The 23,961-nt window shown below is 49.9% G+C and overlaps 1 protein-coding gene across 3 annotated transcripts in view; it reads left to right on the top strand.

The window, feature by feature from the left end:
- PRKCE (protein kinase C epsilon) overlaps positions 1 to 23,961 on the top strand; it is a 502,363-nt gene that overhangs the window by 169,858 nt on the left and 308,544 nt on the right. For 2 of the 3 annotated variants that reach the window (NM_001082274.1, XM_051828578.2), the window contains 1 exon segment: positions 9,673 to 9,736. In NM_001082274.1, the coding sequence (NP_001075743.1) occupies positions 9,673 to 9,736 (64 nt within the window). 3 annotated transcript variants of the gene reach the window in all.

The raw sequence follows: 23,961 nt of genomic DNA, 5'->3' as shown, positions 1-23,961 counted from the left end.
AGACCAGGAGAAGCACCTGGCTCCTGCCTTTGGATCAGCGCGGTGCGTCAGCCACAGCGGCCATTGGAGGGTGAACCAACGGCAAAAGGAAGACCTTTCTCTCTTTCTCTCTGTCTCTCTCTCTCACTGTCCACTCTGCCTGTCAAAAAAAAAAAAAAAAAAAAAAAAAAAAAAAAAAGAAGAAGACATGCAGTTTTGATTTCCTTAAACAGAACTCATCACAGTCATTCTGGTTGCATTTTAATAAGCAAACAACATAGAGGGAAACTCTGACCAATTTCTTAGGCAAAAGAAAAGAAAAAAAGATCTTACCACGGTTTAGTGTTTCTAGGATGCTCCCTACTCTTAAATTTCAGGCTCCTATAATTTTTATAAAGGCATCCTTTTTTTGACAGGACGTGGCTCCAACTATACAATGAGAAGTAATGGTAAATAACACTGGATACATAGAATGTCACAGGAGGAGGGTGGTCCCCAGGGGGCACGCTTTCTCGGCATCACGTTAGTATTTGATCATGGAGTCTTCCAGCTGTTTTGCTGAGGGCTCCATGTGCCTTCAACTGTGGGCTCCAGGACAGAGGGGGAGGAGGGCTTGACTTGTGTCCAAGAAACAGCTCCATCTTCGTATGCATTCAGTGTGGGCTCCACGAGCCACTCACACGTGTTCTCTCCACAGAACACAGCACACACGCTGTGTGCTGGGCAGTGTGCCAGGTCTAGGACTGTGGGTGGGAGCATTGGGTGTGGAGTTGGAGAGTCCTGCTCTAATCCACTCTCCGTTTCTTCACGTTGAGAGAATGTGAGCAGGTCATTTCAGTCTCTAAGCCTCAGTTTTATCACCCATGAAACTGTTAAGAATGATTTGCCTCCCTCATATACATAACACATGTAGAGTGAGCAATCAAGAGTGTTTGTTGGAACTATGATTATTATTATGGAGGAAAAGTCTCTCTTCTTGAAAGAGAAGGAGTGGGTAACAGTGAAAATGTCACCAGATAAAAAAGCCATGACGTACTCTCGGTATTGGGTTTGGCACCCTTGGGTGTTCTTTTGGCTTGGGAGAGCCTGTGTGGATACCTTGAGCTGCTTGTTTTGGGGCACTGTTGGCTCCCTGGGGCCATTTCTGAGCCTGTTGAGAAGAGGCAGCAGGTGCATTGTGGAGCTGGCTCCATGGGTGGCCTGTTGAGAGTGAGGACCTGTAGTGTAGGCCTCCAGTCCAGTCAATAGCAGCACTACAAGGAGATGATGGCTGCCTGTCTGTTGGTTCTGGGTGACAGGAAAACAGTGACATGCCAGCTGGAGTGCAGGCGCCTTCCTGAAGGTGTATCTGGGGACAGAAGCCAGCTGCACTGTGGGGGACTTTTAATTTTTTTTTAAAAAAGGATATTGACTTGCATTTTGTTACAAGTTAGCTCAGAACATAGCTATCCCACTCCAGTGGTTCCCCAGGGCTTAGGATGGGGGCAGGAATCAGTCCTCTCTCCTGGGTTCTGATCCCCTCTTCCTGGAGTGTCCCTCCCCTGAGCCAGGCCCCATTTCCTGTTAAGACTCCTTCTGGAGATAACTTGTGCAGAGCAAGTGTGTGTGTGTGTGTGTGTGTGTGTAAGTGAGTGCACACTTGTGGGGAGCAACTCGGACTAGACTAAGTTACTGGAATTAAGACTTATTCTATGCATCTGCTCTCCCACAATATGGCGCTGAGAAGGGAGAAACAGCTTCTACACAGCTGCCTCCAGTTCAACCAACAAACTGTAGGACCTGCTCCTGATTGGAGGAGAGCAGCGTACTCGGCGTATGGGTAGCAGAGTTGGGATTGGTGGAAGAGGACTATAAAGGAGGAGAGAGACAACATGCATAAGGGAACATCTAAGGGGAACACCTGTGCAGCCCCCGAGAGAGCCGGCCGGCGGTGTGCCGCTCCCCCGCGGAAGTGGGGAATGTGGCAGGGGGAACCGCCCTTCCACGGAGGTGGAAGGGATGGTAGCCAACCCGGGAAGAACCAGCAGCAAACCCGGGGAGGGCCGAGCAGACAAAAGAACAGCGCAGGGTCCTGTGTCGTTCCTCCACGAAGACGGGGAGCGACACACACTCACCTATTTTATTCACATGGCAGCATAGTATAATAAACACATTGTGCCTGGCTTTTGTCCCTTCTTAGTGTGTCCCATTGATAAGTGAGTATCAGGTAATTTAGTTCTTATTTAGGGCTTGCATCTGATGTAGCACAGTTGATTAAAGCAGTCGCCTAAGCATGCATGTTTCAGTCATTGAGAGATTGTGGGGGGCTGGTGTTGTGACGCAGTGGGGTAAGCTACCGCCTGGGACACTGGCATCCCATATGAGTGCCAGCTCAAGTCCCGGTTCCTCTCCTTCCAGTGTGGCTCCCTGCTAATCTGCCTGGGAAAGCAGAGTAAGATGGCCCAAGTATTTGGGCCCCTCTCACCCATGTGGGAGACCTGGACAGAGTTCTGGGCTTGGGGCTTCAGACTGGCCCCACCCCAGCCATTTGTGGCCATTTGGGGCAGTGAACCAGAGGGTGGTTAAACTTCCCCCCACTTCCTTCTCTCTCAATCTGTCCCCCCACGCCATTCTGCCTTTCAAATACACACACACACACACATATTTAAAGGTGTTCTAGAGTGCTTGGTCTCACGATCTGGCTATGGATATGAGACAATGGAGAGCCACACACGCGAAGGCACATTTGAATAATCCCGTAGATTCTCGAGCCTACATTCGGGGTGTGTTTTTCTTGCCGTTATTGTATTTTGATCACAGAAGGTGGAAGAGGGAGTCTCAGCTGTGTGCCTGTGAGTGTTTGCATGTGTGGGTGGGCGTGTGAATGTGCCGCCCACGTGGGGAGGTGGGTGTATGTTAGGTTGGGTGACAGATGTGCTCCTGAAAAACTCTGAATGAGTGCTTTTATTTTTAAAACTGGAATCTGAGATTTGAGCTGCTCCAAGGGTGGGAAGCTGAAGTGTTATTTAAAGGAGATGTGTGGAGGAGCCCTTATGGGAGAGGAGGACTTTGGGTTTTTTTTTCTCCCCCGTTTTCAAAAACTGCTTCATTGAGGTATGATTGACATAAAATTCAGTGCCTCCATTTCAAGTGTGTGGCTTGATGGGTCCTGTCAAATGCACACATTCTTGTAACTGCTACCTGCAAGGTAAGCCCCCTACCCCACCCAGTATTACTTGCCATACACGGGCCCCCTCCATCCCCAGGAGGTTGCTGGTGGGCTCTTTGTCACTCTCTGTTTGTTTTGCTTGTTCTAGAATGTTCCAGAACATCCCATGAGTGAAATTGCACAGTGTGTGCTCTTTTCCTGTGTCGTCCAGGTTGTTGCTTGGTTCAGTGGTCCATTTGCTTGTGTTGCTGAGTCAGCCTTATTCCATGGATGTGGCCTGGTTTACTAACTCATTTACCTGCTCCTGAACATTTGGGTTCTTTTCATTTGGGACTGTGAGGAATGAAGCTGCTGTGGACATTGGTGTCCAGGTTGATGGCTTCCCAGGAAAATCATTTCCATAATTTAATTGTGTAGATCCAAGTTTTAAGAAACATATTGAAGTGGTTTAAAATAAGGCAATGCATTCATTGAGCCAACACGTCCAAATGTGTACTAAGTCCCTCCCATGCACTGGACAGACAGGGCCCTGCCCTGCAGGGATTTGTACTAAAGGCTGCATCGGATCTTTGCAGGGCAAGGGGTCTGAGAAAGAAGCGATCTTCCTCTCCCCTTATTTGATGAGCGGAAGTGCTGTCCTAGGCCAGTTGACGGTGGAGTCCTGAAAATGTTTGAAGTCGTGAGTACCCTCTGCCTGAGTAGTCAGTGCTTCTACTAACAGAGCAAGCAGCAACTTCCTCCCCAAGTCAAGTCTTTAACTTAATTCGCTGCTAGAAAATCCGCACCAGCAGCTGCCAAAGCCTTCCTTGCCCAAGGCCGTGCCTCCGTGCGGTGTGCCCTCCAGATGCCTGCACCGTGGGGGTATGAGATGCCTGAGGGTCCCCTACCCTTGGGAGACCTCCATGCCAGGTGGCTTTGGGGACCGCAGAGTGCTTGCAGCGAGCACGGCCAGCCACGAAGCAGGTGCGGGACTTGGGCAGCAGGGCTTCTACTTGGGGAGAGAATCCTGAATCTGCTCTCTTTGGCTTCCGCTTCTGCTCCTTCTGTTATCTAGGACAGGTGTGGCGCAAGCCCCTCTTCCTCCTCCTCCTCCTCCCCCTCCTCCCTCCTGACCCTTTCCCTACCTACCTTGTGCCTTTCCCCAAGCCTTTGTGTCTGAGAACAGCTGGAGAGGGAAACTTAGGTGGGCCAGGTGCAACCTTTGTGGGCGGTCGTCAGGAAGGATTTGCCCAGCAGTCTCAGGTGGAAGTTGAGCCTGGGGTTAGGAGGAAGCTTTGACTGGCGGACCTGCTTTCGCTTGAACCCAGTCACTCATAGAACGCGGGCATGCAGACACCTGCGGATCCCCAGCGCCGACAGTAACAAAGAAGCAGGAAGCTCCCTGATTTTGCAGGTGGACTGAGAGCCAAGACTGGAGGCTGTGAGTTCGACTCCGTCAGGCACCTGCCAGCTGCCCAGCTCCAGGGGATGCAGTGGCAGAGCCTAGATGTGAATGGTGCCTCCTGCAGTTGTGCGGCTGTGTACCCAGCCTTGCACACCATGCATTGGCCGCTTGTCTTCCTTACCCTCCGTCCTCTCATCTACAGAATGGCTTACTTGTGAAGAACAAGTGACGTAACACATGGGAAGGGCTTTGGGAATGGTTGGGCACCACCCAGAACATGTCCTCCCCACTGGGGGTCGTTTTGCTTCTCAATGTTGCTTTTGCAGGGGCTTTTCCAGGGTGGGCTCTTTCCCCGCTGCTTTGTGCTTAATTCAGATGAGCGGAGCTCTTGTGCGTGCCGAGACCTTCCGCTGGGACTGGGTGGAGCGTGGCGGTGTTTGAGGCATCACTCTGCCTTGGAAGGGTCTCACTCGGGGGAGTTCATCGTGCCTGCCAAGGGCAGTGAGACGGGGCTGTCTCCAGGCTGGAGATGCAGGGGAGGAAGGAGCAGGCACCTTGGACAGGGCTGTCAGGGAACATGCGTGGCCCGGAGGATCTGGGGGCTGAGTCAGGGCCATCTCTCCTGTGCACGCCTGGCAGACCTGGGTGGGGCACCCCTGGTGAAAACTCCCTGCACCCTGCATTTCCTTTTTTTATTTTTAAATCTGGAATGTAGGGATATTAAATGCAGGTGTAAGGCATCCAAAATGGTGTCTCGGGCACAGTAGGTGCTCAGAAAATCTGCAGTTCTCTCCCGTTCGTTCTCTTGTGAGCGCCTCAGGGCTTCTGACGTCTAGCAGTGTAGCCTTCCTTACCCCTGGGTATTCCCCAGGTTGGGGACAGTACTCTTGCCTTTAGCTATTTATTTTAAAATTTCATTTATTTATGTGAGAGGCAGAGAGGGAAAGAGATGGATTCCATCTGTTGGTTCCCTCTTCAAATACCGGCAGTTGCCAGGGTTGGGCCAGGTCCAAAACTGGGAGCCAGGAACTCAGCCCAGGTCTCCCATGTAGGTGGCAGGAACCCAGTCACTTGGGCCATCCCCACTGCCTCCTAGGGTGTGCATCAGCAGGAAACTGGAGTCAGGAGCCGGAGGTGGGTATTGAACCCAGGCACTCTGACAGGGGACATGGGCATCTGACCTGCTGGGCCAAATTCTGCCCCCTTAGTTCTTTAGTTGATATCCTCAACACTATAAAGTCCTCAGGTCTGCTGGAACAACATATGATACCAGTTATTATCAATCAGGGTAAGAAAATGCCTTTGTTGTTTGGGGGAGGTTTGTTCTGGGAGGAAGAACGCTGGACTAAGAAGCAGGAGACTGGCGACTTGGATTTTGAAAACAACAGCATCAACAGTAACTCCTCTGTGCTGGGCACCATGCTAAGCACTTGGCAGCAATTACCCACGTAACCTCACGCCAGCCGGAATGGCTCCGGAACTGTGAGAAGTTCCATTTCCCTGACAGGCAGTCCGAGCTCAGGGAGGAGAGTTGCCAGTTTCAGGCCACGTAGCGAGTAAGTTCACACGTACTTAGTATCTGCTAAGTGCCAAGTGTTTGCATGTATGTCTTAGGGAGTTTTCCAGGCAACCCATTTCACAGATGAAGAAGCTGGGGCTTGGGGACAGTGAGGTAACTCAGCAGGTGAGGGACCTAACACTCAGCGCAGGTCTGACACCCGACGCTGTAGATGTCGTCCACGCTCTTCAGTTGCCAAAGGCACCTTAGCTAGAAAGAGACTCACAGTCAGCAAACACAGAGAGAGGACCCAGGAAGACTGCTGAGTCAGGGCACGGGGGCCAAGCAGATCTGAGGAACTGGGTTGCACCTGGGACAACTGGGCAGCCCCGGAGCGCAGGGGCAGGGGTACAGCACTAACCTTGGCAGTGGCCAGCGGGAGGTGGCAGGCAGGCCTGCCCTTCTTCACAGCGTGCCAGCTGCCTGGTGCTGATGCTGACAGCTTGCAGGGTTGTGTAGGGCCGGGCACCCACACTGCTTCATCATCCAGGCCATGGGATCATGCTCAGCATTTGGGACTCCATGAATTGGGCCCTGAAGTTGCTGCATACTGCCCGCCCCCTCCCCCAGCACCTTTTAGAAACGGTGACCCCTTGACACTGGATACCCATCACCCTCCCTGGAGTCACAGAAACTCCTCTCTTGGCTGGCAGGGGCTCAGCCAGAGCTGCACAGCGACCTGCCCAGGCAGGCTGCAAAGCTCTTTGTGGCTTTGGGCGTGCTGAACAGCTTAATTGCTGTGTTTCTCTGGGAAATGCAGTTCACCAGCTCTGAGGCGGCAGTGGGTGCTCAAATGGTTTCTGATTGCTATCTTGAATGTTAATATCCTAATACTTGTTATCGGCCATGACCTGTCCTCCCTGCCCCGAGCTCGCACTGCCCTGCCCGTCTCATTCCTCTGCGGTCTTCCTCTGCTTCTCGCAGATAGCATTGCACTTGGCCAGCGGAGTCCCCAGTCGTGGGAAATCTTTGACTCTGAGGAAGCGTTTCGTTTTGCCAGCGGGGTTTCGTAGGGATGATCTAATCTCTAAAAGGCATACGTTATTTAAATTCCATGCTTTGGGGCAAGGGGGGCCCTGATATTTTTGAACTTTGGCAGGGACAGAATTCTGGTTTGGCTCCATTCAATAGAGCCAACTGTTGGTTTTCCTGCTTTTAATTCCTTGCAGGGCTGGGTCAGACTTGTGGTGGGGGTCAGTCCCAGTGGGGAGAGCTCTGGAGAACATTTTCTTGACCCAGAAACCTAAAATCATGGACTCTCAGGGCAGAAGGAATGAGAAAAGTCATCTCTTGGAGTCGCCAGGTTGTTTCTCGGCTCCCATCTGTTTTCCTGACGTGGAGGGAGCAGTCCCCTGGGGTTCCTGGTAGAGCAGTACAGGTCTGTTCACCGCACCCCTTCTCCCCTGTCCTGGTGGAGAACCTGAGCTTGCTCCGTGGCCTTCCCGGGAAGGCACTGCAGATGCCTTGTTGGAGAAGGGGAGGATTTCAGAGAAGGCTTAAGGGCTCAAGCTTCCAAGGCTGAATCTGGAAATGAAGGGACGCTCATTAGTGGCTCTGGAAGCTGGGCCGTGTGTTGGGGGGTACTGGAGCACCTCCATTCCCCTGGATGAGTCTTTGCCTCCCGAGGAGCATGTGGTACTCATGGTGGCACCCCCTCATCGGCCCCTCTCCGCTGGTTGGAGTGCCATTTTAGCGTGGATCCCATGCCTGCCAGTCTTCTTGGTGCTTCCGTGGTGGGGTGACTGATACCAAAATAGGCCCTGGAAGTTCTGAACATAGAGGCTTTTCCCACCTCCAGAAATCTGTGCTGGTGTCTCCTAACAAAGAGTGAGCTGAGGAGTTGAGATTGTGTAGTGGGAGAGAGAGACAGAGACATGGACAATATGCGGCAGTTGAGCAGGAGCCAGGGCCAGGAGGTGTCTGCTGTTCTCTGGAATCCTGGGGAGCAGGGGGTAATCTGATGGGGCGTGTCTGGCAGGGCTTCAGAGAGGAGGCCATAACTAACCTTGACCTTGGCGGAGGCTGTGACCACCAGACTGACTCTTCCCAAGAATTATTTGCTCAATGTGTGTCTGTTCTTTGCTGGGAACGAGGGAAAAGGAAAAAGAAAGGATGGTGGTTCCTGTCTTTAAGACACTCACAGTTTGCTGGGGAAAGAGCCTGGTGCTTATGAGAGCAAGAACACTGTGCATACACAGCTGGATTTCGGAGCCAGGGAAAAGCAGCAGGCAGACGTGGTGACCCAGGGTCTCCGTCACAGAGGACATGGCGTCAGATCTTGCAGAGACGCCTTCCTGCCAAGACGCCCAGGTTTTCGACTTTGCCCCCACCCCAGGCTTTCATCAGCCTGGTTCTGCAGAATCAGAATCATCAGCTGGACTTCCAGTGGGGCGGGAGGAATCAGGGTGGAAGGAGATAGTCAATGGGAAGCAGTTAGCGGTATTGACTCCCCTTCACAACCTGATAGAATCCAGGTTTGCAGAACACCGGTGCAGCCAGCGGACAGCGTGAGCGTGGTGAGCACCACATGTTTCCCGCTTTGCTTATGTTGCTTCTTGCACCTTGAATGGCTTCCCTTTTTTAGCCCTGAAAGGACTTCCTGGACTGCTCTTGTGCACCGTGTCAGGCTCAGAAGGTGTCTCGTCCGCTGTTCTCTGTCCCCGTCATTAATCTGGGTTCAGCATGGTTCTCTTTCACACCCCAGTGAGACTGTAAACACCTCAAGGGCAAGGGTGCTGTTTCATGCTTCTCTGGTTTCCTCGGGGAGCAGTTTGTGTAGGATAAAACACATGTGTTTCTTTAAGATATCTTGGTGCTGAGCTTCAAGCACAGTTTTCCTGTCTGTAAAATGGGATCATACAGGGGTTTTATTTCCTTATTGTTTAATTTTCCTTTAATTTGAAAGGCAGGGAGATACAGATATAGATGAACGGATCTTCGATCTGCTGGTTCACTCTCCAAATGCATGCAACAGCCAAACCTAGGAGCTGGGAATTCAGTCCAGGCTTCCCACATGGACAGCAGGGACCCAAGTACTTGGGCCTCCATCACTTGCTGCCTCCCAGGGTGTGCATCGGCGGGAAGATGGAACAGGGAGCAGAGCTGGGACTGGAACCCAAGCACTTCTGTATGGGATGTGGGTGTCCCAAGCTGGGTCTGGACCACACAAGAGTTTTTAAAAATGTGACACCATTGACATCTTGGGCTGGGCGATTTTTGTTATGGGAGCTGTGCTTAGCTGTGGCTTAGCCATGTCCTTGTCCTCCACCCATTAGATGCCAGTAGCAGCATTCTCTCTCCAGTCGTAACAATCAAATATACCTTTAGAGGTTTGTCAAGTGTGCCCTGTGGAACAGAGCTCCCAGCTGAGAACATGGGCTGCGCTGCCTCCAACCTCCCAGTGCTGCAGCGGGAGCACAGGAGGCAGCCTCCGGCAGCGTTCCTGCCCCTCCATTCCCGAATCAGCCAGCACTCCACACTCTTCTAGGTTGCGGGATTGCGTGGCGCTGTCTCTCGATTTTAGCAGTCAGGGGTAGAAATCTGGGCCTTTCTGGTTGGCCGCACGATGCACTAACAGAGTCGCTGTCATTTTCTCGATTGCAGATTGACCTGGAGCCAGAAGGAAAAGTGTATGTGATCATCGATCTTTCAGGATCGTCGGGTGAAGGTAGGAGAGCGTGACCTCTTCTCCTTTGTCATCTTCTGGTGACCCTGTGTCTTCCGGGTCTCTTCCTTCTCTCTTTGGCTGGGACGTATTTACAGTGACATTTAATTAATTGGCGTGCCTTAGAGGAAGGGGTTATTTTGAAGATACGTATGCCTGTGTACCAAAAGGGACCAGCCATCTGTTAATTTCGGTGGAGCAGAGGGAAGATTTTTGAGTGACTTAGCGAGGCCAGTACAACAAGGCGTTTTGGCATGCTGTGTGCATGGCACACTTCGGCACAGTGGCATCCTCTCCTGGTGGCGGGAGCGGGGGGCTCGTGGGTGTGTTTGGGGGTGGGGATGGGGGAGGGGGATGCACTACGGGAAGGAAGCCAAACCAGTTGGTGTAACGGTGCTCAAAAGTGACACAGCAAGATGTCAGCGTCAGAGCCTTGTTTCTGTGGAGCTGGTGTAGAAGTGCCGCCTCCCTTAGCGCCCTGTATTTGGCACGAGCTCTGCTCTCAAGGGGAAACGCTGGGAGGGGGGGAACGTCTGCTCCCCACCGGCTGACGAGATGGCAGAAGGTCGCCTCCCATACTTGGATTTGCCTTCTTGCACACCATCGTCTTTCGATCCTTTCTTTGCTCACTTAATACCTTTCAAGGGTTTTTGGGTGGTGAGGGCTGAGCAGTCGGGAAGGAAACTAGAAAATAAAACCTTGTCCAAACAGGACTGACGTGATGGTGGCCGGTGGAAGCTCTGGAGAAAGTCGGGAATCAGGGCTGAAATGTAGTTATAGGGACCATCTGCCTCTTCTCTCTGCGCCCCCCCCCCCCCCAAGGAGGCACAACAGTTGGCTTTAATGGCATGGCAGAGAGTTTAGGAGACCACAGCTGGTTTCTCTTGGCACAGGGGAAAAAATGGAGTTTGGGGGCAGTGTCCTGAGAGAGAGAGAAGAGCAACACTCAGCTCTCCTGGCTGGAAAACTGGAATCTTTTATAAAATCTCCCTAGAACACTGGGGGTCACATGCACAGAATTATAGCCCCATGCAGAGTCTCTTGTTGAAGAATAGGAGAAGAGATTATGGAAGCAAATTCAAAAGGGCTGGTCAAATGATGCACTTGAGTGTGGTGCCTGATTATTTTTATTGAGCTAATTGATCACCTGTTCTCAACAGGTGTTTGGAAGAATTCAATAATTGTGCCTATGGGGCTCATAATACGGTGCAGCTCCCTTGTAACAGATTCCTGTGCTTGGGCACAGGGTTAAAACTTGAAGCAACCTTCCAGAATTGGTTGCTTACATTTTTCTGCTCTGGATTGCAATTCCATTTTGGCATTTCCAACTTCACTTCTCTGCTCTCAGCTCCGAACAGCCCAGAATAGAACCTCTTGTAGGAGACTTGAGGATTTAAACAATATTTGGTATGAAATGTTTGAGACCTACAAAAGGGCCTAAAGAAAAATAAAAGGAACTCCAGTGTACCCACCACTTAGATCAAGAAATAAAGCAACTGGAAAGGTGTAGCCTCATAGATGCTTTTTGCACCACATGTGTTTCAAATGGAGCATGCTTCGTTCGGGTTTTACATGGGCTCCTGATTGTGGACACTGGTGCAACAGTTGATAGGCAAAATCAGGCCCTCCCCTTTTCCTTCCATACTCTCTATGCAATGGGATAATTAATTAAATATGTATTTCCTGTGCCAAGATACTGGGCAACAAGCGACAGGCTCAGATCATTCTCTTTTGCTTTGAAAAGATTAATGACTTGCAAAATTATAGAAGGCACCCCTTTTTACCTTAGAGGAAAAGGAGATGGACAGTGAGTGAATGAATGCATAAATCAGGAGCAATTGATTTTTTTTCTTCTTGCTGCTGTGGCTTATTGCATGTGAATAGCCAAAGCGATTTTCATTGGACCAAACCCTGAATCTTTTTATCTCTTTCATCTAAAGAAAATAGAGTTTACTTCAGAAATGCTGACATATGCCAGAAGCCGTAAGTGCTAGCATGTGTTGCTCTGAAGGAAGGAAGGCGTCTTTCCACTCTGCGTTTCTTGCTGTTCCTGGACTGGAGAGCCTTTCTCTGGCTGGTGGGGAGGACTCTGAGTAGCCCCTTCTTGAAGTTGATCCTGTATTCCCTCTGCATGGGACATACCTGTTCTCACAGTTCTGTGCCTGGCCCTGTGAGGGCTTCTGGCTCAGAGGTGGTTTTGGTTTTGGAAAGATTGGGAGGTGAAGAGATGATGTAGAGGGTGGGAAACCCCATCCCCATCACTTGGCCAGTGCAGAAAGGGCCTGGGGTGAAACCGTGTGGCCACGGCCACGGCCACCCTGTTGGACTTACACACTGTGGGCGTTCACAGGTCCTTGCTGAAGACCCCTTTCCTGAGTGCATGCAGCCGACTCTCAGTTCCATGAAAGGGTGGCAAGAGAGTTGAAGTGAGGCGTAGCTGGAGTTTCACCCCTCTCCTTTCCTGCCATCAAGCATCTCTTCAGTTCGTCTATGTCGAATGCTCCAGCTTCATCAATGGAAAAAATATATTCATGGAAATTGCACAAACTACAACACATGCAAATTGCGAGGAGCTCAGGGAACGGTGTGGGGGTGAGATGGTGTGAATACACCCTCTTCTTCTAGGATGTGCCAACGGATTCTTTTTCTTGCTAACATACAGTTAGCAAGCCTGGGCTAAAGCAGGAGCTAATGTGATTTCTAGCTGTCTAATAAAATTCCACTGCTTGCATGTCCTGTGCAGGTCACCATAATGGGATTTGACTGGTGTGTGCTTTAGCTAAACCAGGCAACCTAATCCGAGATGTAAGGGGTCAGGCTGGATGACAGTTAAGGTCATTTCCGGTCATGAGATTTGATCTTTGGGTATAATTTGCATAGACATCTGGCGGAGCTCACAGCTGAGTGCTGGCTAATATCTACAGTAAGTAGAAGTTGAAAGCAATGAACTCTTTGACAGGTGTGGTGCAGTTATGAGCTACTTTATCCCAAGGAGCGAATCTACTGCAAGTGTTCTTGTGTAAACCTCCGATCCCAGGGGCATAGTGTTTTGCTTCTATCATACAGAGTAGTCACAATTGTTCCTGATAAGCAAAACATGGTTCTGCAGGCTTACTGTGTACTTAGAACATAGTTAACCCAGGTAACAGAAGCAACACTAGTAATTCTCAAGTGTGCAACTGATTGTTTCCTGCTATATCCATTTGTTACTATTTCTTCCTTTGCTGTGACATAATTTATACGTTATTTCTTATTCTTTGTAACAATTTACCAATGTACCATAAGCCACAGGTGTCCCAGTGAGGAAGGGTGAGGGCCTGACCGGGGGAGCTCCAGGCCCTGCTCCCCTACCTTCCATCCAGGTGTAGTGCTCATCCAGAGAGTTCTTGGGAGTTTAAACTCACGATGGAAATAGCAAGAACTGGGTCTCACTGGGATGCTTGTATCACAATAAAACACAAAGGCTACAAGATAATTTGCATGAGTTTTGCAACACAGACTTCACAAACAGTGCGGTTGAGTTTCGGAGGGATTGTGTATCATGGAAGCGGAAGATAGGGAGCAGGGAGCAGGATCGATACTCGTCTCACTTGCAATACAAAGTGTTTACTCTCCTCCTGGACTGATGGCAGAGAGAGGGGAAGGAGCATGCGCCCCGGGAGCCCATCAGACCTGGGTTTGAATTCTGGCTGTGGTGCTTCATAGATTCTATCACATTTGTAGATAGGATCACAGCACTTATGACGGGACTGTGCTAACCCTGCTGTAAGAACAGTGCCTTCGCATGTAGGAGCTGCTCAAAGACCCGAGGGCCGGGAGGTGGTCGTAGCTCTACTCAGTGCCCCGTGTCCCCTTGGAGCAGCGGGCAGAGTACACAGGGAGGCAGTTTGTGGGCAGGTTTCTGATTCTGGGATGTGGCCCACTCACAAGACTCAAGAACTAGACACGATAACAAAGAAGCATCTTGTAAGCACAAGATTGGGAATCCCAACATGCTTGGGACAAGAAGTGCTTGGGAATTCTTTGTTCAGATTTTGGAATATTTTCTTTCTTTATTTTTTTTTCTTTTTTCTTTTTCTTTCTTTCTTTCTTTTTTTTTTTTTTTTTTTTGACAGGCAGAGTGGACAGTGAGAGAGAGAGACAGAGAGAAAGGTCTTCCTTTTCCATTGGTTCACCCCACAATGGCCGCTGCTGCCGGTGCACCACGCTGATCCGAAGCCAGGAACCAGGTGCTAGGTTCTTCTCCTGGTCTCCCATGCGGGTGCAGGGCCCAAGGACTTGGGCCATCCTCCACTGCACTCCTGGGCCACAGCAGAGAGCTGGACAGGAAGAGGAGCAACTGGGACAGAATCCGGCGCCCCGACCGGGACTATAACCCGGTGTGCCAGTGCCACAGGTGGAGGATTAGCCTATTGAGCCGAGGCACCGGCCTGGAATATTTTCATATATATAATAAGATACCCTGGGGATGGGACTCAAGTGTAACCATGAAATGCATTGGTGTTTCTTATACACTTTCTAGACCTAGCCTGAAAGTAACTTTGCACCTTTTTAGTGCACCTGGGCTCCCTCACAGGAGGGCAGATGTGTAGTTTTTCACTTGTGGCATGAGGTTAGCATTGAGAAAGTTCAGATTTCGGAGCATTTCTGATTGTGGGTTTTAGACCAGCAGTGTTCAGTCTTGAGAACAGGGGATCTGGTGCAGGATGTTGAAGAGCTGTGGGGGTGGGCCACGAGATTGCTTTCTGCCTGCTGCAGAACTTTCCGCCATGCTGCCCTTTGTCTCTCTCTACTTGTCCCTCAAGGAGGAAATTTCCAGAAGTGCATTCTCCAGGAGCTCTGAGCCACTGGTCTGCGTTCTCATTTGGAAGGGTTGGGAGGTGAAGAGGAGAAACTTCTTGTCAGAACCTGGCTCGCCCGTCTCTGCTCAGAGCAGACTGAGAACATGTGGTTCCCATACTCTCACCAGCCCCCTCATAAAAGCCTTCATATGTTTGAAGACACTTATGAAACCTCTCTTCTTCAGGCTGAATCAAGCAAATCCCTTAATGTTTCAGAAGAGATGTTGTAGAAATCTTAACTCTTCATTGTAGCTCTCTTTTGGACTTTTTTCAGCTTGCACAGGCAGACAGACATAGTCAAACCAGCTTTGTATGGTTCTGGAATGATAATGTGTGTAGGGGTGTTAGCTTTACTGGGTGTGTGGCACTATTACCTTTATGTGGGAGATGGTGAGGTCGGGAGGCCCTCTGATGTGCCCAAGGCCGGAAGATTGATTACAAGGACCTGTCGGGTCCAGATCCCAGCCTATGCTCCAGGCCCCTTGTCCAAATCATGGCCCCCGTAGTGAGTTGGCCAACATGGCTGTGACTTCCCTGCTGCTCTTTCTATTGTAGTTCTTTTCTTCAGAAATACAAAGCCCAGGTTCTTGGCTTTGGATCCAGAGGTGACCCAGAGAGTCCATTTCATAAGTAAGCAGATCTTTTTTCCATTCTTGTGGGAAAGGAAGCTCTCTTGGCCCCAGTTCAGGACTGGTCGGACCCTTCTAAAGCTCTCTGTGCTGAAGACCCATGACGGAGTTCTGGCTTGCAGCTGGACTAACGGAGATCACAGCAGGATGGTGATCTTTCCTGCTGACCGGCCCTCCTCCTTCGCCGTGTTAGCTCCGTGCTCGAAGAGTGCTGTGTCCAGGACAAGCACCAGAGCACTGCCCTCTGGGTGGAAAGGTGGCTGGGGGTGGAGGGCAGGGACTTTCTGCTGACACTGCCTCAGCCAGTAGGCACTGTAGATCTAGATAGCATCTCAGATTCCAGAGCCCTGCAGAAGCGTTGGGAATCCTAGGAATTCTTCTTTTCTTCTAAATTCGTTATTGAATCCAGTGCTTTCTGGTTATCAGATAGTTAAAAGGAACCATTTCTTCAAATGAACAGTCATCACCCATGCACCTCAACCAGTGTGCCTCGCTTGGTGTTGGTGCTGGACCGGGGATGGGAAGTGGACACTTTGTGAGACATGGCCTTTGCCTTCAAGGAGCTCCCTATCGATTAGGAATCTAAGACTTCCCGGAAGAAAACACTGGGAAGTAATGCAGCACAACATCACAGAGAATGCTTCTTTGGGTGTTTTGGAAGTTCTCCTAGTGGGAATAAATCTGGGCTGGGATAACCCAGGAAAACTTCAAGGAGGAGGCAGGGCATGGCCTGGAAAGGAAAGAGTGGCAGTCTGGATTGGCAGAGAAGCAGGGGAGAGGCCGTTCTGAGTACAGCGAGTCATGTTGTCATTGTCAAAGACCATTTGAAGGTCTTGTTTTAGGCATGGCTGGAAGACAGGATAAATTAGAGATGCAGTGTGTGTGTTTTCTAGGAGCACCCAACAGAGATGAGCATCAGGGTTGCAGGCGGAAATGTTCATGCTGTGAAATGCCTAAAATGATTAATCCATGTACGAAGGTTGAAGCGGAGCCTTCTGGGTATGACTTCATGATCAGGGCCTCTCTCTCTCCCAGATGTCCAAGAAGGAGGAGTGTCCTAGGCCAAGTTTGGTCAAGCCCAGTTCACTGGGTGAAGCACAGCTTACAACCACAGCACTTACGTTTAGAAGATCAAGCCCAGGTACAGGAATCCTTTTGTGGTCATTTTTTTTTTTTTTTGAACATTCTTATTGTTGTCCCTTATAAATCTCAAAGAGTTATGGTCATCACTTGACTGCTATCAGCATTCTCCTTGCTAGCTTTTCCCAGGGATCCTAAAACTCAGGTCAGAAACTCTCACGCTTTTGTTTTGCAAGTTTTGTCCAGCTTCTCATAAGAATTATTTTTTTTTTTTTTGACAGGCAGAGTGGACAGTGAGAGAGAGAGACAGAGAGAAAGGTCTTCCTTTGCCGTTGGTTCACCCTCCAATGGCCGCCGCGGCCGGCGCGCTGCGGCCGGCGCACCGCGCTGATCCGATGGCAGGAGCCAGGAGCCAGGTGCTTTTCCTGGTCTCCCATGGGGTGCAGGGCCCAAGCACCTGGGCCATCCTCCACTGCACTCCCTGGCCACAGCAGAGGGCTGGCCTGGAAGAGGGGCAACCGGGTCAGAATCCGGCGCCCCGACCGGGACTAGAACCCGGTGTGCCGGCGCCGCAAGGCGGAGGATTAGCCTAGTGAGCCGCGGCGCCGGCCTTCTCATAAGAATTATTACTTGAGAAGTTAAAGGGAGCCTCCATCTTCCCAAAGAGGGGACTGAGAAGCCAGACCCCAACTCAAGGTGCTGACCCATGTCCCTGCAGTGAGATGCCTTAGGCAGCAAGGTTCCAGTCCTGCTCACTCCATGGGTCTCCCAGACTCGAGTGGACGTTTCACATCCTTCAGTAGTTCCTGGCATCCAGAAAACAGTAGAATAACAAAATCCAGAGGCTCAAAAACATTGTTGTTATAGTATACTCCCCAGAGCCCCCCAAGCCCCAGCACAAGTACTTGCTGCTGCCGATACCCAGACACAGGGAACAGGCCCCTTAGTGTGGCTCCATCATTCGTCCTGCCAGAATAAGACTTGTTCCTAGAAGTGTTCACATGCTTCAGCTGAGACAAGGGAATCAGCCTGAAAACAGCGAGCATCAAGCCCCCTTCAAGGAGGAGTTTACAATGTCACCGAGAGACATCGCTAAAACGCTGGATGAGAAATAAGCCAAGAAGCCCTCATTTCCTTCCAAATAGCCTCGAGATGCACAGCAGTTGCTCTGAAATGAATCATGCGTGGTTAACAACACCAAATGCCAACCATTAGCAGATGAAAAACAGAATTGAGGCCTGAGTGTTTGAGAGCAGAGCTCTTCGCGGTCGCTGCGAGAGCCTCCTCCTGCTCTGCAGTGTGAGAGCACAGACAGATCACTTCTGTCGCCTTGTGTGCCTGTGCACTAATGAAGTAATTTAAGAAGCAACAGTCATGTCGCAGCAATAGCATATGGAGAAGGGTGGGTGTCCTGTGTGGATCCTTAGGAAGTGGGGCTCCTGGCTCCTTGCAGCCCTCTAGTTCTGTCCCCATGGTCTTGCTGTGTGTCATTTCTGCGTTCGATAAAGAAGATTGTTTTTGGGAAATTCATGTTTGTGGCTCAGATCCTGCGTGGTCGGAATGGCCCATAATTCAATCATTTGCTGTTGTTGATGTCCCTGTGATTTGCCTTAAAAGAAAAGGATATTTACATTCATCTAACCTAATTGAGTGAGTTGTCTTTCAGGGCCAATTATTCTATTCTTTTATCCAATTGAAATTGCCCAGTGCTGACAGTTTCATTGATTTTCCTTATTACCTGGCTTTGTTGAAACGTTCACATTTTCACGATCAAGTGCCTCACCATCATTAATGGAGCCGCCAACACTGGGGCTTTTATCTTCCTCCTTTATTATAAACCTTTGCTGGGAGCTTGGGCAGGCAGGTGCCCATATTCACCTGGTGGGAAGGAATGACTCTGAATTACCTATTTGGACTCCCTCCCATTCATCCCCCGTTTCCTTCCTGGGAAGCATCCTTTATTTTATCTACGAGGCCCTGGGGGTGTAGACCTTCCTCTCAGGAAGCCGGGGCTGTGATGGAAGGAGGCGAGCAACAGACGCACGGTAGTGTGTTTTAGCCATTGGGTAGCTGTTGGGAGGACAGGGTTCAGTGGGCGCATTGGGGAGACTCCTTCCATTGGAGGCTCCTCTTTGAGTGGGCCACCATTAACACTTCCACAGGATTGCTTTACATCTGTGCGAAAGCCCCTAAATGCTGGGAATGACAGGTGTCCTCTTTCTTGGGTCGAGGAAAAATCCAAACAGAAGATAAAATAAACAGGGGCTAGGAATTGATTTACCCGAACTTGAACTTTTCAAGGATATGTGTGATGTATACTCATTCATTCATTCATGCAGCTGTTGGGTGCCTGCTGTACACTGGTTACTCTACTCAGGGGTGAGGGCACAGCCCTAAACAGCATACACAGAAATCCTTGCCCAGGTGGGGTGTGCATTCCAGTGAATATGTGTACGTATGTGCACCTGTGCATGCATGGGCCTCAGCTTTCTCTGCAGTGGCCCATTGCATGCTGGGAACAGGGGTTGTCTCTGGGGAAGGGGGAGTTGGGGAATAAAGGAGTGTGCTTCTCGAGTCTGTAATTTTGTTTCTCTTTCCCATGTACATATGTGTATGAGCTTAAGAATTACTTAGAAATTTGAAAAAAGAAAATACTTAGGAATTAGGTGGAAATGTGACCATTCCCATAGGGACAGTGACTTCAGGAACAAAAGTTAGAACAGAAAACCCTGTCTGAATCCACAGAACCTATCATCTAATGGCAGGAAGCTCCAGAATCGTGCTCTCCACTCATTGATTGCTCCGCAGACCCCTCCAGTACGTACTTGCAGAGACTGAAATTAGGGATTTCCTTGGACTGCGCCTGTCCCTGTGGACCGCATGTTCCCGACTTGGAGAGGAGGGTGTGATGCGCGGGACCACTCCCCAGAGTGGGTCGTGAGAGGTACCCTCGGTGCAGTAACTCCACGGAGCACCTCACCTCTGCTTGCACCCTGCACAGTCCCACTGTGGCATGCTAGTGGCAGCAGTGGCCCAAGCTTGGTCATCTCCACAGACCAAGCTTTGGCACCTTCTGCCCAGCTAAGTAGGGCAAGCGGCTGCCAGTGAATCACACCTGCTTTCCAGGCTTTCATGTTTGTTTCCTGACATTGAAAATAACAGTGATGGGCTGGCACTGTGGCTCACTTGGCTAATCCTCCACCTGCGGTGCCAGTACCTGGGGTTCTAGTCCCGGTTGGGGCGCCGGATTCTGTCCTGGTTGTTCCTCTTCCAGTCCAGCTCTCTGCTGTGGCCCAGAAGTGCAGTGGAGGATGGCCCAGGTGCTTGGGCCCTGCACCTGCATGGGAGACCAGGAGGAAGCACCTGGCTCCTGGCTTCAGATCAGTGTAGTGCACCGGCCATAGCGGCCATTTCGGGGGTGAACCAACGGAAGGAAGACCTTTCTCTCTGTCTCTCTCACTGTCTAACTCTGCCTATCAAAAAAAGAAAAGAACAGTGATGGTCTCAGAGGGGGAGACGCTGTCTGTCAGAACATCTCACCACCATTCCTAGCAGCCCACTAGGAGGGCTGAACCCAGGGCGACTGCAGTCCCCTTTCGGGTGTGCTGCTGCATATCCCTGGAACCTGCATCTGTGTTCCGGTTCCTCATTAGTTCACTCCTTGGTTGACCCATTCATTCAGCAAGCATACCGGGAGCTTCTGGTTGGCCAGGCCCCATGCCGAGGATGATGAAGACAGGGCCTGTGCCCTCTGGGAGCTCCCCAGTAGGAGACAGCCAGTCACGGGTCACGTGCTGTGCATGCGCCCTGGTGGCCTAGTCTGTATGCAGAGAGGGGATGGCAGTGAGGGCTCCATCTAGCTCTCTAGTTCTGGGTCAAAACCAAGAGAAGTTTGCACATAGCTGGGAAGGGTGAAGTGGGAGGGAACCTTTTCCAAGGCAGATCTCTGGACAGAGACGCATTTGTCTCAGCCCAGCTGGAGCTGCCAGGTGTGTTCACCACCGCTGTCCCACGTGTTGGGAGAGGGAGACTTCACCCTGGAGTCCTGTGCAAATGCAGATTCTGACACCGTGGGCCTGTGCAGGCGCCTGAGGGGCTGGGCTGCTACCCAGCCCCCAGAAGATGCCCGAGCTGCCGGTCTTTAGCCCACGCTTGGAGTCGTGTGGGACTGACCGTAGGACCCGAGATTTTCCCTCTGAGCCGTGCTGAGCAGGCCGCCGTTTCTGTTGGATGGAGAAGTATGAGGGCACTCTGGCTTCTGTCTTCCCGAATCCTCATCACTGAGTTCTTAGAGTCGGGACTTCTGACTCCTTCTCCGGTTAAACTCTTCCCCCTCGGCTTGCCCTTTCTGCCAGGGAAGGGTGTCGAGAAGGTACTCAGCATTAACAGGGAGGCTGGGCAGTGCCCAGGCTGTGGTCAGCCCTGGCTTCCATTGTCCTCACGAGGTAAAAATGGACGGCATCGGTGTTCTTCCGAGATGAGCACAAGAACCAATTTATACCAGGAAGACAGAACACTAAGTAACCCTTCTAAAAGCAGCCAGTCAGGATATTGGATTTTTTTCTTTTTGGTTTTGTATTTGTTTTTCTATAAATACCCTGAAGTATTGAGTGGTGCTTGAATTTGATCCTGCTGTGCTAATTTTCTCCTGGTTCCTGGGGCTTTAATTAAAATCACCCACCTAGGGACATTGCGAGAACTTACCTCTACGTGATCTTTCTCTGAGACAGGAACTTGCACCTGCTTTATATGGAGGGGGAATGCAGAGAGAGAGTTCTGGATTAAGTGCTGTGTACACCGTAGGGGCATAATTTTTACTTGTTGGATAAATGAATGCATGACTAAATGAAAATAACAGGAACAAGTGTCACTTTCCAAGCAAACTATTGAGATAAACAAGGTGTTTGGACCGGCTTTGCTTTGGATAACTGGCTGTTTCATATTCCAGGGTACAGTTACGTGGGTGGGCGTGGGCCTGAATGTTTAAGCTTTCTGTGCTGGGTACTTATTAGGGGCTTTCTGAGGCCACTGCAGTGCCTCTACACATGCCACAACCCCACTTAGAATACCCTGTCTCCTCCCTCTGCATTCAGCTACTTCTCTATTCGTTTAAGGTTTGATTTTTACTTTGCTTCCTCCAGAGAGCCTTCCCACGCTGGTCCACCCCACCTGCACCCCCTGCCTCGCGACACTGGATTTGCCCCCGTGGGCCTCTTTGCCTTTCTATAACCGTGTCCTCATATGTTTGTATCACATCCATAGCTAGAGTCCAGCTTGTGCCCTGCTGTCCTTTTAAATCACAGCCATTCAAGTACAGAAGTTTCTGTAACAAGGGCCCAGAGCTTAGAGCCAGCCCTAGGCAGGGAGGCTCCTGGCTAGTCTCCTGATTTGACAGGGCAGAGCTTAGAGTTTCAGTCTGTCTTTGTGACTACACAAAACCAGTAGGGGAGCAGGGGCTCTCTTTGTACTTGCAGCCACGCAGTTGAGTGGGGAACTACACGTGCCGTCAGACCACCACGACCCAGCATGGAACAGGCTACCTCTAGGGACCAAGGTGAAGTCTCTGGGAGCCTGCTAGTGCACAGCCCTGTCTCTAGTGCTGGGCACGAAGCCCTGGATGAGTTACACTGAAATCAGCATTAAGCGGCCCTTTTATAGAAACCAGCAGCTTGGATTCTGTTCCTGGCCCTGGTACTAACCGGTCCACGGAGGGTGAACAAATCGCTGGGTGATTCTGGCCCTCAGCTGGCTTGCGCTGACAGCATTCATGGGCTTAGTTCAGCACACGCTCAGGATTTTCAGTGCTGAGATTGAAGACTTGCTGAAAATAGGTGGGTAAAACTTCTCAATCTCGCTACACTTAGTGCCAGGGAGTCAGACCTGCTGCTTCTTGGCCAGAGAACAGGAGGAGCCTTGGAGTGGGTATGACCTGGTGACTATCTGTTAGAACAGAGTGCAGCTAAGGGGGGTGTGTGTGTGTGCGCATGTACACGCTTATTCTGTAGTTTCTTAGGGCCACTTTAGGACCAAAGGGATGACAGAGAGTTACAGCAAGCAGATTTACGCTAGCGTAGTATGTGGGAAAATCCTTGAACAGGCAGACCTTGCCAGCAGTTCAGTGTGCTTGAACAGAAAGTAGGGAATGCGTCATTTCTGGAGGTATTCAAGTAGAGACTGAATGAACATTTCAAACTATGGTAGAAAAGATTCATATATTAGCCAGAGGGCTGGATTGGATAATTGCAGTGATTTTTCTGATTTTAATCTACAAGTGATTTCATTCTTCTCAAGGTTTCATAAGATCTGAGTGTTTGTAATAAATGACTTCCATAAAAATTATATAAATGGAAACTTAGAAGGCAACTATTTATTTTATTAATAAAAAAAATCCAGGGCCAGCACTGTGAAAAGGTGGGGAAATGGAATGTATGAAATAAAAGGAAAAGGGAATAAATAGGACCTTAGCCTCTATTTATAGACTACTTCAACAAGGGTAATTCAAAAGTTCATGGAAAATGCAATTAAAAGATTTTTATAATATGTGTTTTCCATGAAATTTTATAATCTCATATTTCTTGAAAATGTAGGCAAAAATGGAAATCTGAAAACCTGAATCTTGCTACTCTTAGCGTAGCAGGTAAGCTGCCGCCTACAGCACTGGCATCCTATATGGTTCGAGTCCTAGCTGCTCTGCTTCTGATCCAGCTCCCTGCTGATGGCCTGGGAAAAGCAGAAAATGGCCCAAGTGCTTGGGCCCCTGCCACCCATATGGGAGACCTGGATGAAGCTCCTGGCTCCTGGTTTCAGCCTGGCCCAGCCCTGGCTGTTGTGGTCATTTGGGAAGTGAACCCGCAGATGGAACATCTCTCTCTTTCTCTGTATCTCCATCTCTCTTTAACTCTGCTTTCAAATAAATAAAATAAATCTTTAAAAGCTTGACTCTTGGGGCAAGCATGTGTCCTAGCACTTAAGACAAATCACATCCAATTGGAGATCCTGGGTTCAATTCCTGACGTTGATTCCTGACTGCAGCTTTCTGCCACTGCAGACCCTGGGATGCCATGGTGATGGCTTAAGCTGGGTTCCTGCTTTTCACATCGATTCCCAGCTACTTGTTCCCAGACAAAGATCTTGGCCAGGCAATGACCCGGCCCTGGCCATTGGGTGCAACTGGATTCCCCACCTCCACCCCTCACTCTCTCTGCTTCTCAAATAAAAGCAACAACAACAAATCTGAATCATGGTTCTAAAGGGATAGGGAAGCCATTTGTTTGAATGGACACTTAATTGTGTGAGCTCCTCCTCTGAAGGCTTTGTATTAAGTGAAAAAATGTCTTGTTGCATCAGTATTCACTCCTTAATTTCCCTCTCATGTGGCTATGCGTGTGGAGCTTGCTTAAAGAGCAGTCCCATGACCAGTTCACCCATATACAGTAAATTTAAAATAATTACAGATCATTAAAACTACTGTAGTATAACATCCTTAACCACTGGTTTGACAAAGATGTCAAACAAAGTTACAAAACTGTATTTGCAGCAGTACTGATATACACACAGACATTTCTTCCTATTTTTTCCTTTCTTTTTGCTTTTTACTTGTTAAACTTCTTATTTGGTGAAGTATTAAGTCTTTTTACTATAATGTAATTTTAAGATACATTATCTTGAAAACTAGAAG

The sequence above is a fragment of the Oryctolagus cuniculus genome, chromosome 2 (assembly GCF_964237555.1).
Source record: "Oryctolagus cuniculus chromosome 2, mOryCun1.1, whole genome shotgun sequence".
Taxonomy (NCBI): domain Eukaryota; kingdom Metazoa; phylum Chordata; class Mammalia; order Lagomorpha; family Leporidae; genus Oryctolagus; species Oryctolagus cuniculus.
The sequence above is the reverse complement of the archived record's forward strand: the minus strand, read 5'-3'. Positions and strand labels throughout refer to the sequence as shown.